General features: G+C 36.1%; 1 protein-coding gene across 8 annotated transcripts in view; it reads right to left on the bottom strand.

Annotated features, from left to right (window-relative positions):
• Kif6 (kinesin family member 6) overlaps positions 1-13,752 on the bottom strand; it is a 390,004-nt gene that overhangs the window by 301,593 nt on the left and 74,659 nt on the right. For all 8 annotated transcript variants that reach the window (XR_013425183.1, XR_013425184.1, XR_013425185.1 and 5 more), the window contains 2 exons: positions 9,573-9,720; positions 3,953-4,062 (listed from right to left, as the gene is read on the bottom strand). Coding sequence is in view for 4 of the 8 variants with exons in the window: in XM_040282597.2 (XP_040138531.2) it covers positions 3,953-4,062; positions 9,573-9,720 (258 nt within the window). In the remaining 4 variants the exon portion in view is untranslated. The remainder of the gene's footprint in view (positions 1-3,952; positions 4,063-9,572; positions 9,721-13,752) is intronic.

Genomic DNA, 13,752 nt, shown 5'->3' with positions numbered 1-13,752 from the left:
ATTAAACCCATGGCCTCACACATACTAGGCAAATGCTCTACCACTGAGATATAACCCTAGCCCCTCTCATTTCTATTTCTTGAAAAAGACTGTGTAAAATAGTTTTTAAAGTGTTTGGCAAAAGTCTCTTAGATTATCTTGATATGGAGATTTCTTTTTGGGAGTTTTTAAATTACAGATTCAATTTCTCTAATAGTTATAAACTATTCAGTTATATATTTCATCTTGGTTGAGTCTTGGGCTAATCACTTTTGGTTGCTAATTCAGGTGTGTTTCCCATATTTTCTGGGAAACACACCTGTATTAAATGACTAAAGCAACATTTTCAAAAAAGTAATTGACTTTAGTCTGGTGCTCTGACATCATATATACAAAAAATCTATAGGCAATTTATAGGCAAAAACTTCTGCAATAGCAGAGAGGTATAAATTATTAGAATGTAAAAAAATGAAAAGAAAAGGCAGAGTATACGTGAACATCTAGCAGGTGATATGTGAGAAAGCTGTGTTGATCAATGGTAAGGAAGCTGTTATTGATGGCTACTGTTGTGCAACACCAAACTGAAGTTGGGTTTAATTTTACATGGGTAAGCCTAGTGTAGGAATGCAGCAATTTTAGATGGTTAAGCCTGGTATTAAAATGCTGAAGGGATCAAACGTGTATGTTGCCATTGTCCCTCAAATAGATAATTGCAAGGGGAGGGGACCAAGGTCAACAAATATTTTGTCTACTATTTTTAGAAGGCATTCAGAGTGTTTGGGACATTTCAGCTCACAACAATGAAGCCAGCAGACCAGACAGATAGGATTTCAGAGTTAGAGTGTGTCCAGTTCAAGAGTGTGTGAAACCAGATTAATAGTGCATACTTTTAATCCAAGACAGTTATAGCAATTGTCCAATACAAGGACAAAGCTACTAAGAAAGACAGTAGTTTAAGAAACAAAGCTAGCAAGCTCTATAGAGACAATCTGACCCAAACTGAGAACAAATACTGAATTTCAAGCATGCTGAGGTATGCAGAGGACATAGAGTGGATTAAGGTACTGCCATTGCTTGTTTCTAGAAGGAGAGCATTAGAAAATCTCTAAACCACTTCTTATTCTTCTGTGAAATGGAGGAAGATCACCAAATAAATTCTGTACTATGAAGGTCACCAATCCTTGAACTCTAGACATTGGAAGTTAGAAGGTTGCAAAATATTTTTTAATCCAATATCCACATCTTTTAGACAAAGAGGAATGCAGGAAAAAGAATTTACTTAAGATCACAGCTGAGACTACAAATGAAATTTCCTAATTTCTAACCAAGTACTCTTTTTATTATATTGCCTATCTTAGAGTCCAACAGACTTTTCTCATTCCTGGTTCTTCCCATAGTTTGGCTATACCTAATCATGTCAATTAGGTTGAGATGAATAGAACTCAGGTGCTATTCTTCTCCCTTTCCTCTCTCATCTTCTCAAATTCATAGTTTTAATTTAACAGATAATTTTAAAAACTATTAAGGATTTAGTTAGGCAGTGAGAAAATTATCAAATCAAGTAAGGCATGTTTCCTACCTCAGAGGAATTATAGGTATAAACATTGAGTATGGTATTCTTGACACCAAAGTTATATGTACAAAATTTGTCACCATCACCCAACAAATGTTCTGATGGAAATCTCCTTTTTTAGTTGACTCCTTAATTTCCACAGTCATTTTTGTTACTCTGACATGAAAGTGAATGAATATCTGGTTTCTTTTACCCTTGTTCTCCTACTAACCAATTAATTCTGGAGCTCTGGTAAGTCATATCTCTTTGGGCTTTATCTCCTCAATTTGCAAAATAACCTTCTGTTATTCACCTTTCTTCCTTTCTTGTTTTTTTTGTGCATTTTTAAAACTTAGAGCTTTATAGTTATTCATAGTAATTGGGTTTATCCCAACAAATTCATCAAACATGCATGTAACCTAAATTTGTCAAACATCCCAGTGACTTAAAATTCGACTTCAGTTCATGATCCTCCTGCTTTTCCTTTCCCTTCCTGTCCTCCTCTTCCTTTCTTTTCAAATTTAGTCAAATTCAAGGTATTGAGTGTAATCAATTTATTTCTTTTTTTCACATTTCTCTGGTTTCTCTCTCCTCTTTTGTGTTCATAATAAACAAAGTCTTCATTCCTGGATTATTAATAGCCTTCGAGGTGTTAGGTATAGCTATAACTTGTTGGAAGCAAATTTAAACACAATTTAGTCTCAAGGAATATAGATCAGACTGGAGACTAGAAAGTTAATTAAGGAATCAATTAGAATAAAGATCAATCTTAAACTAAAAACCTGACATTCAATTCCTTGCCAAAACTGGCTTCCATTGGCCTTCCTGATTTATTTTGAATGACATCTTGTTTTTAGTCCATTTGGGCTGCTACAACGAAATATCGTTAAGTAGGCAGATTCTGAACAATGTATATTTATTTGTCACAGAAGAGGCTAGAAATCCAAGATCACGGTGGTCCATGGCTAGGTCCCAGTGACCTAATCACACTTCACATCCTCAACATCTCCTACTACCATCACAATGTGACTGGGTCTTAACATGCGAATTTGGGATGGACACAAACATTCAGACCACAGAACTTCTCAACTCATATCCTTTCCTACCACACCTTCACGTCAAATGTTATCCTTCCTATCCTTCTTGCGTAAGACGTTTTTACCCTTTTGTGTAAACTTTATTCTACTAGGTTTTTGTGATTGTCACTTTTTGTTTTTTTGGTACTGAGGATTGAACCCAAGGGTTCTATACCACTGGGCTACATCCCAGCCCTTTTTATTTTTTTGAGATAAGGTCTCCCTAAGTTACTGAGGCTGGCCTTGAACTTGCAATCCTCATGCCTCAGCCTCCTGAGTCCCTGAGATTACAGGCAGGTACCACCACTCCTGGTTATTCTAATAGTTCTTTAAAGGCCATGAATCAGTAATCTCTTCTTTCTTCGAATTCTTATACAAATATTTAAAATACAAACAATAATTTCATTTCCTAATTCCCTTTTATGAATACTGCAAATGTGAAAGAGATGATATGCAAAAACTCTTGACCAACATTAATGGAAGAATAGAATCCTTATACTCTTTCAATTGTATACAACAGTAAAATAATTTATATTGTAATTATTTTACTATTTATTCCTAATTTTTTTTGCAAATTAAAATAATCATATGGTTGGTAATCTTTTTATAGAGAATTAATATGTATTCCAAATTGTGTTAGAATATTTAATATGAATATTAAAATAGATTTCCTTGGTTGTAGGCAACTTCTGATACATGATGATATCTGGACAAAAGTTTGTGACACATTAATGTTACTGACTAATATGTCTAATTTAGGCAGATACCAAAGAAGCATTGAACAATATTATGTAAAAGCTAGTAACTTGCAGTATTAATAGATAGGCTCTGAGAACTCTCTATTTCAGTCTGCAACTGCCAATCAGATCAAATGATTATCAATGTTAACATTAATGAAAGTAGAGAAGCCATTTGGATAGAAACTTAAAATGTTATTTTCTGTCTTTCAGATTCGTTTGTTGCTGCTTGAACTCCAATTTGAATCCTTCTTCAGAAGCAGGCCACGATTAGAGGAATAAAGGGTTTCATGTGGCAGGAGTAAAGTAGCACTGTCACATCCCATCAATCTTCTAAGTACCCACTCTCAGACACCCATCACTGCCCTGTCTCACACCAGCTCCAATAGAGATTTTCCCAAGAAATAAGTTTCAAGCTATTTTAGTTCCCAACACTACTGTCCATTTGTCATAACTGAAAAAAATATCCATTATATTGCAAAAAGGTTCTGTTATCCAGTATTTGCTAATTATGATTGAGACCAGAAACATATAAAGTTTCAAAGAAAACAATTGAAGGGAACATCTGAAAATAATTTCCCCCTATCCTTTGTTGTTCTGCTACTCACGGCAAATCTTCCAATCTGGAGGCTTCATGTCTTGGATCCAATAGATCATAACCACATTCATTGTAGATTTCCAAGTAGGAAATGTGTGTTGTATATATTTTGCTGCTGTCCTGATTGAAAAAGAGTAAGACATGATTTAATGACTACAAATAACCATTCATTTTAGAGGAAGACGAACACATTTGTCAATGTAGTTTCCTCACAGTTTCTCCCCATTCTCACTCACTCTATGTGGTTTACATTTTCAGTTCGTGACACTTTCAAGTTGCCAGTTACCATATGCATGAAACTTTTTTCTTTCTTCTCTTTTCTTTTTTTTTTAATGGTCAACTCCCATGATTACAAGTAACTTCAGTCTGTTATTTTTTATTGGTTCCACGTTATACATAAAAAGTCGATGTATACATACAATGAGCCAATTTGGTTGCAGAACTGTATAACACACCATTTTTTACTTTCCAAACCAAAAAAAAAGTTACTAAGAAAATACACACTTACGTTCTATGAATAGTCTATTCATAAAAAAACACAGATCATTTCTTTGGTTCAAAAACTTCAGTAGCAAAACAGTTTCCATCTTTAGTAATAATTCTTTTTTTTCACTTTTGTAATATTTGAAAACTTTTCTGGTGATATAAATAGATAAAAGTGAAATTAAGTCCCCAGGACAGAAGATAGCTTAGATCAGTCAGGTAAGAGAGGACACTAACAATTCATACCTTGCTTGTTGGGTTAATTCTCCTGGCTCAAGTGGGCAAATCAGGGATATTTGTTTATGGGTTACAGAAAGGTGGCTTCTGTGGCCATTACTAAAATGTAATGATGTAGTTATCAACACAATTAAGCTAAAAGTCAAGATAATGGGTCTTAGTCTCAGCTCTGCTAACAGAAAAAAAAAAAAAAAAGACCTATTCCTTCTGAGGTGGAATATGGCAGGAATATTTTTTAGCTCTTGAGGGAATTCCAAGTACATTTTTCCAATCAAAATATCAAAATGAGAATACCTCCTCTTTGTTCCTTCAAAATCACAAATGCTTCTATTTCTGCAAATATTATTATGTTTTTAATAAAGGGAGAATATATTTGAGTCTTGTGGCAAGAAAACTGTCATAATGGACAGTAAGAGGATTTGCCTCAGATGACCTGCCTGATTCTCAACCGCATACAAGAACAATCCATTTACTAGCTGTTGCTCAAAGGGAGACAGAACAAGTCACAGAGACTAGGGAGGGAACTGTGGCCTTTAAATCCAAAGCTGAAATCCCAGTCCTACCAGTTATGAACTTCTACCATTATCGGACCTTGGTTTTCACACACATGAAAGTGAGGAAGTGGATGATGAATCCCTACATATTCTTTAGTTTAAAATTACTATGACTCATTGGTCCTAAAATGGCTCACACTATACCAATAAAGATATACCATCTGATATAAACAAAATGATTCATAAAAAATTAATGTAACTTTCAACCAACACATGAATATTATAAAAATACTCAAGCCACAGCTAAAATTCCATGTTCTGGTATTCTGTGAAGGTGGCAACTTGGATTGAATTCCTACTAAACAAATTTCTCTCAACTAAGTTCTGGAATCCAGCTGATGTGACTTCAGTGCTTATTCTAACAAATGGCCTATTGATTACATTAGTACCCCGTGTTAGCGAAGGCTCTATTTCAACATAATTGTTTGCATCATAGCGTGGTTTAGTACAGGTCTCAGAGACTATAAACCTGAGACAGATTATAAGGCTGTTAATCTAATTCAGTGTTTCCCAAAATAATCCATGAAATACTCCTGGAAAAAAGTGTCCCATGGTCATCATAAACACTCTGCTCCTCCCTGGAGGATTTTATCAGAGCATGATAAAGGCCCTAGAGATCCTTCAGCCATGTTGTGAGATCCTGTTCTAAAATTTTTCTGAATATAGCTGAAATGTACCAGAGATTATGGTTTGAGATCTTACAGTTCTGAGCTCTTAGCATCAGACAGAACTGGGTTTGAATACTGAATCTACTAGTTATAACTGAGTGATCCTTGATTATTTCACCATGATAATTAATCAGTGAATAACAGCTCTGATCTTGCAGAACTGTTGTGATGGAGAAATAAGGCTATATACTTAAAATCCTACCAAAAAATCCTTAACCATCACAGGAACCAATGGACCATTGTTACTGCAGATATATAATTGTCACTGATTTTGTTTTATTTTATTTTATTTTTGATACTGGGGATTGAGTCCAGGGGTTCTCTACCACTGAGCTACACCTCCAGGCCTTTTCAATTTTATTTTTGAGACAGAGTCTAAGATTCTGAGGCTGGCCTTGGAACCTGCAATCCTCCTGCCTCAGCCTCTTGAGTATCTGGGATTATAGGCGTATGCTACTAGACCCATCTTATCATGGATACTACTTTAAATTATTATGTCCATAAGCCTCCAAATGAAGAATTCAGTATGTGAATATAAAAGGAATGAAAAAGAAATGCAAAGAGAACAATTTATATGTTCATTTTCAGTGAAGAAATTCTCTTCTTCCAGAGAGTTGAATAAATCATAAAAGTCAGGAAAATGGCAGGTCTACTGCTCTGAGATGATAGGGATAATGGCTTTGGCTCCTCCAGCTTCTGCATTTTCTGAACTTTTATTGGAATACACACTTAAAATTCATTGAGCTTTGTGGCAAGCTACCTTTCCTTATTACTTCTTTTTAGTGTCTAGGTTGCCAGACTGTAATATAACACACATGTGTCCCGCAGACAGCCTCGTCTCCAGCCCCCAAACAAGTTTGAAACTCACAATGCTCAAAAATAATGAGCAGTGATTTCTAAAATAAATGGAATCAATTTTCTTCTCTAATCAGTGAAAATGGGACTGGGGATATAGCTCAGTTGGTAGAGTGCTTGTCTCGTATGCACAAGGCCCTGGATTCAGTCTCCAGCACCACACCAAAAAGAAAAAAAAAATCAGTGAGAATGTGTTCTTATCACTCTCACAGGTACTTCAGGACCCAGTATACCCTGGACTTCTAGTTTATCTTGAAATAAAGACTTTGCATAAGTCAAATGTTCCTTTAAGAATTCTAGAGAGGCCTGGGGCTACAGCTCAGTGGTAGAGCACTTGCCTAAGACATGGGAGACACTGGGTTCAATCCTAAGCACCACATAAAAATAAATAAATTAAAGTATTTTGTCCATCTACAATTAAAAAAAAAATTCTAGACAGTTCCATTAGACCTCTAAAGGCAATTAGCTGAAGACCTCTGAGTACCAGTCCACATTCCTCAACCATATAAAGCAGACAAACTTCATGATACACTTTAAGTTGCCTGACTAATTTCACCACAGCCCAGTGTGATTATAAATGGATGTGCTGTTCTCCATCGTGGAAATCTGGCCATTTCCAAAGAGTTGCCCTGGCTATAAATTGGTCTGATAGGCTTTCTCCAAGTCCAGGAAGTTATTTAGGATCATTCAGAATAAAATGAGGTTTAGAGCCATGCCAATGACAAACAGATCTAAAACATTAAACCTAACAGATGTTGAGTACTTGGGAGATATTTAGATTTTAGAACTGTATTTCAGTAACCAAAGATGAAATTTTTAAAAAGTTGAAAACTATTTTCCATTAGTAGAGGGTTTGTTTATTCTGTTTAATTTAATCAGGGAAATTGGCTTCATTTGTTTTGAGTTTCAAAGGTTTCTCTGAAGTTGGTCAGGGATCATTCAGCCACATGCACTAACATGAATATTAATGGCTGTGCTAATATATAATAATTATCATGTACTGAGTATATACTGTGTGCTAGGAACTGGACAATATCTTAAATACCATCTGTCTAGCCCTCACAGCCACTCCATATAATGGGGACCTTAAGCTACATGCTGTCATAAGTGCACTTTCTCAGAACCAGGCCAGCCTGCTCCAACACCAGTGATCGTTCCAAGACAACAGGCTTCCCGATTAGGCCACAACAACAAAAACTATTAGAAACTACATTCCCAGTTTGTGAAATCTGGGAACAAAACAAAATTGTCAATGTCCAAAATAAATGAGTAAATGAAAAGAAGGACCTCAAATCCGGCACACACGCTATGCTCAACTCTTTCTCTTCCACGTTTTCTGGCGTGCAGAGTTGGCATGCTTGAGCTAGTAAGAGATGAGCTGAACTAATGGATAATTGCTACTTTATGGCTGGCAATTAGAATTATGCAGATCTCAGCAATTTCTTCACATCTTTGTAATTCAAAATGCAAATAACATACAGTAGAGAAATTTTGGAGTGACTGTTACATTGACCTACTTAGGACATTTACTAAACAGAATTAATACAACCAAAGAACTGGGGAACTAGAAGGGATGCTGAGGACTCTCTAGTACAATTCAATCCCTACTTCAGAGTGGAGAAAATTAAACCCACAGAACCTAAATAAACTCATTATAGGGAATTTGCTTAAATATTACCAATAATATAAAGCCAGTCTGAGCCACAGAGGAGTGTATGTAATGGCAAAAAGCACAGAATATGGTAAGATAGATCTGAGATGAGCTCCAGCTCAGCTCTTCCTAAGATGAACCCAAAGAAAAATATTTAAACGGAGGCTCAGTTTTCCCATAAAAGGGGATAAAGATACTTACTTTGTTAGTTGTACTATATGTTGTATTAAATAATGATAAAGGATAAGGCACTTGGAGGAACTCAATAAATGACATAATAAAGACAGGAATGCTGGGCACAGTGGTGCACACCTGTAATCCCAGTGGCTCAGGCAGCTGAGGCAAGAGGATCATGAGTTCAAAGCCAGCTTCAGCAATGGTGAGGAGCTAAGAATTCAGTGAGACCCTGTCTCTAAATAAAATATGAAATGTGACTCAGAGGTTGAGTGCCCCTGAGTTCAATCTCTGGAGAAGGAAGGAAGGAGGGAGGGAGGCGGGGAAAAGGGAGGGAGACAGGGAACACTCTTTATAAAACTATAACATTCACTGCAATGGAATTTGTACTCTGGTATACTACTTTGGCTTCTTTCTGGGAAAAAGTAAGAACTATACTATCCTATTTATTGCTTTAGTAGCTAGAAGAAAGGTCTGCTTGGTTAAAAGACTATTTCTCAGTTTCTTCCATTTTTTTTTTCTGGTACCAGGGATTGAACCCAGGAGCACTTAAACACTTGAGCCACATCCCCAGTCCTTTTTATATTTTATTTTGAGACAGAGTCTTGCTTGGGGCCTCACTAAATTGATGAGGCTGACTTGGAACTTGTGATCCTCCTGCCTCAGCTTCCCAAGCACTGGGAATACAGACATGCACCACTATGCCTCAGTTTCTTAATGTGGAATATAAGATTTTAATTGGTAAGATGTATTATTTGCTCTTTTAAGCTCTGTGACTGTAACAGAACTCTCTTTGATCTTTTGCTCAGGTGGCAGTACTTTAATGAGAAGGACATTCTTAATTTCTACTTATCCAGCAAAATCTTAACCTTGCTTCAAATGTAAAGGTTGGAGCTATTATACAAAAATATTTTCTCATTTTGATATAATATAATATCACAATAATTTTTCTGTGCACAGTAAATTTCTGCTGAATCTATCAAATACAAAACGAACTTAGTTTTATACCTTTTGTAACTGCTCAAAAATGTATGACAGCGTCCTTGGGATAATGCCTCTGTCACTGTAACGCTCAGCCCCACCTGTGATAGTGAATGTCTTGCCACTGCCCGTTTGTCCATATGCAAAGATGGTACCGTTGTAACCTGCCAGCACACTGCAATGAAGAAACAGCACACTTTTAATACCAAAATGACTACCTGCATTTGTATTAGATGACTTGAATTCTAATAGCAACCTTATTAGATTCTATGGAAAAGATATTTATAGAAATACCTACAGAAATATTTAATTATGTGACTATGTATTACATTTTAATCCATCAATATCAGCACATTGATCCTTTTCTCTAAGAAAGAACATGTGACCCCATAGAGTCCAGTTATCTTAAAATATTGTCTTTGTATTTTAGTATGCTAGACTTGACTCAAAGAATATGTTGAAAAAAATATCCTGAGGAAATAACACTTGTAATTTGGCCCACTGTCCACCCGATGCCTGCTACCTCACCTGGTCACTTCCTAGGATACTAGAATACACACAGGTTACTAGTATGTACCTTGTAATGTGATTCCCTACTTAACTCTCATCACCAACTGAAAATCCTCCAGGAATGTCCCTCCTCTCCTTTCTTGGAATGACTCTTTTTTTAAGAAGATGCTGGTCTATGCGTGTTCTTCAGCCCTGCAAAAAAGCCCTTGATTGATGGAGGTCTCAAGAGCCCTGGATCATCTCAGCCTCTGCAGACCACTACCTATAACAAGACACTTCGAACAGTGTGCGTGACATGCTTCAGGCTTTGGGTCTTTTTCTAGGCTACATGGAACAGTAAACTCTTGCAGCTTTACTCCCTTTTATTTATTTATTTTTTGTTACATGTGGCTCCTTGATCTCAAGATGTTTTCATCAATCTAGCCATGATGCTGTCGGCTAATGTCACCCACATTGTGAGTGGTTGATTTCAATAGATGACTCCTCTGCGATCACTCCTCATAGTTCACGTTGGCACTCCTGCTCTGCTGCTGAGATCCTGTTCACAGTTCTTTCTAGGCCTCTTTATACCTCGGCTGCATGCCGAGCGACCAGTCATCACAATTCCCTTTCAAAACACACAGGTGTTGCCTAAGACTTTTTATGAAGTGGTTAGATAGGTTCATAGCATCTTATGCAACTAACCACCTAACAATATGGTTAACAAATTAATACATCTTTTGTTCTGTACGCAGGTGATATTGATGCTTACAAATTGAGAGGACTCAGTACAGGGAGGGAGAAAAGAGATATTACTATTATGTGGTTCACCTTTCTACTTTTGAGAAACTTAATCATTTTTTTTTTCATTTGTCTTCACAGGAAGACAGTAGACTGTTGAAATCCTAAGCTTGTAAGGTGTTGGAATTACCGTAATGCATTTAGGTGGATGATTATAGAATCTTTCTCTTCAACAGAATCTATCACCAACGAAACAGAAATGTCCCATTATCAAGTCTCATTTGGATATATGGTATTTCTTGGCCATAAATGCTCTATATAAATGAAGTCTATAACTTTTAGTATTAGACCTAAAATGTTTTATTGATTCTGGATATAAAAATTTCTGAAATATATTAGGCATTACTATCTTGAAAAGTAATGAATACGGAGTAAAAATGAACACTTTCATTCTGACACAGATATGGCCTTTGGAAAGTGAGTACTACAGCATGCTCCACTGGTACTTGCTGATTGTTATGTCTACTTTTTTTACACTTACATCTTCTTTCTCACCATCAACTGTTCCTGCCTACCTGCCTCTAATATGTGCTCTCCCTAACCTCATCTGCTGTGGGATGGAAAATTACGTAGCACAGTTTCACAGACACTGTATGAAATTAAAAGGATGGAGGTTCTACCTTTAGATACTCCCATGCGCATTTATTACATTGCTACAATATGAAATTAAATAAAGAAATGACAACAGACAAAGTTTATTTCTAGTTCCTTTATCTAGCTAGAGGCCCTGCATCCCAACTCAATCTCTGGATTGAGTGTCCATTCTTTATTGGGCCCCAGGTGTTTATATCTTCTTCTAGTCTCATCCGTCTTAGAGAAAAAAATAAAGAAATAGAAATGGTGGTGTAAGAACCTTTGACAATCTGTTCCTTCACAAGAATAATGATAGCAGTGGAAAAAATGGTCAAAATCGACTTTCTCAGAACAGAACCCTGGAAATTATCCAAAGGTACACAATAATCCAAGGAATGTTTATTTAAGAAAAACAGCTGAAACTCAGTAGAACAGCAGGCTCCACAGTTTTAGCTTGAAAATCCTCAGCCCTCTTTCCGCAGCTCCATGGTAGCCTTGAAAAACTACAGCCTCAAAGCCACAGGGGCTGTGAAAACCAGCAGCCTAAATATCACTTCAGGGAGCAGGACAGGTTTGGAACTCCTCAAAACCCTATCCCCAAAGAACTCTTTTAAGTTCTGTGACTGTAGCAGGAAAAGAGGCATGAGACAGGAACTGTTGATGAAAACCCGTAATAGGTGTAGATACAACATTACAGAATTCTATAATGCTATTCAAAGGAATAAACAAGTTTAATAAAGTTGCAAGATACAAGATCAATTTACAGAAGTCAAGTGTATTTTTACACAACAGCAATGACCAATCTGAAAATAAAATTCAAATATAAATTTTAGGAGAAGCTCATCTCTGACCTTTCTCACAGCTCCATGAAAAAGCTTCATTTACAGTATAAAACTTGTCTGTGATCTGACTCAGAGCTACTCAGGATGAGCAACTCTATCGCCAGGCTATTTGTTGAGAACAATCCATGGAAAATATCTAACATCGAAGCTGCCTAAGGCTACAATACCATCAAGGTCAACAAGAAGGTGACCAAACATTTAAAAGAAAAATCTGTGAAATAAGACGTCTGTAAGGTGCTTTGAAAAGTTCTGACATGTTGCTTAGGACTTTAGAGGACACACACACACACACACACACACACACACACACACACACACATACACACATACATTCAGGACTATGGACATGTCCAGAACATACTTGAGAAAGTCCCTGAGACTCTGCACATGCTGGAAGTAAGGGGTAAGGCAGAGATACAGACTGATGGCTCAAGGCATTTAAAGAAATCCCTGTTCAATCATTAACTCACCACTAAAGTAATTGCACATAGATTTCAGAAGCTGCACATGGCAAACATAGAGGTAAATAAGGTGATCAAAAACTTAAAAGAAAAAAATCTATGGAATAAGATGGCTATGAGGGGCTTTGAAAATCACTGACATATTCAGATATAGACTTTACAAAATTAAACCGGAATAGTCACTAAATAAACAGGCAGAAGAACAACAATAACATCTAACAACAACAATAAACCTTGGGGAGAATAGGAATCTGATTTCTAAGGCTGTCATAATATGGTACTGCTATAGTACTATATATACACTATAGACATTTGTTATATATAACAAATGCTCAGTTTTCAACAACAACAAAAAATTACAAGACACCAAAAGGAATAAGAAACTATTGCCCATATACAGGAAATAAAATGGAAATAGTCCTTGAGAAAGCCCAAATGTTATTTTAGCAGGTAAAAATTAAATTAGCTACTATAAATATATTTAAAGAATAATAGTAAAATATGTTTCAGGAATTAAAGGAATAAAAGAAAATTATGTCTCATTAAATTGATTAATGAAAAAGTAACTTATTTTAAAAGAACCAAATAGAAATTATGGGATTGAAAAGTAAAGTAACCAAAATTAACAGCAAATTTGACTTGGTACAAGAAAGAATAAGTGAGTGTGAAGATAGGTCCATTGAGATTTTCCAATCTCGGGAACAGAAAGGACAAAAAAATGAAGAAAAATGGAACAGAGGATTCAGAGACCAACGCATCCATAATAAGAGTCCTAAAAGAATAGAGGAGAGAATATTGAAAGAAATTATGACCAAAAACTTAAAATTTTAATGAAAATCATCAATCTATATATCCAAGAAGCTTGATAAACTCCAAGTAGAACAAACACAAAATATCCAAACCTAGACACATCGTGATCCGTCTGTCCATAAACAAAGAGAATCTTGATGGGAGCAAGAGAGAGTGACTGATCAAATACAACATTCTCGGTAAGATGAACAGTGGATTTCTCATTAGGATCCATGTAGGCCAGAGGTGATG

The sequence above is a fragment of the Ictidomys tridecemlineatus genome, chromosome 8 (assembly GCF_052094955.1).
Source record: "Ictidomys tridecemlineatus isolate mIctTri1 chromosome 8, mIctTri1.hap1, whole genome shotgun sequence".
Taxonomy (NCBI): Eukaryota; Metazoa; Chordata; class Mammalia; order Rodentia; family Sciuridae; genus Ictidomys; species Ictidomys tridecemlineatus.
This window is presented reverse-complemented; position numbering and strand designations above follow the sequence as displayed.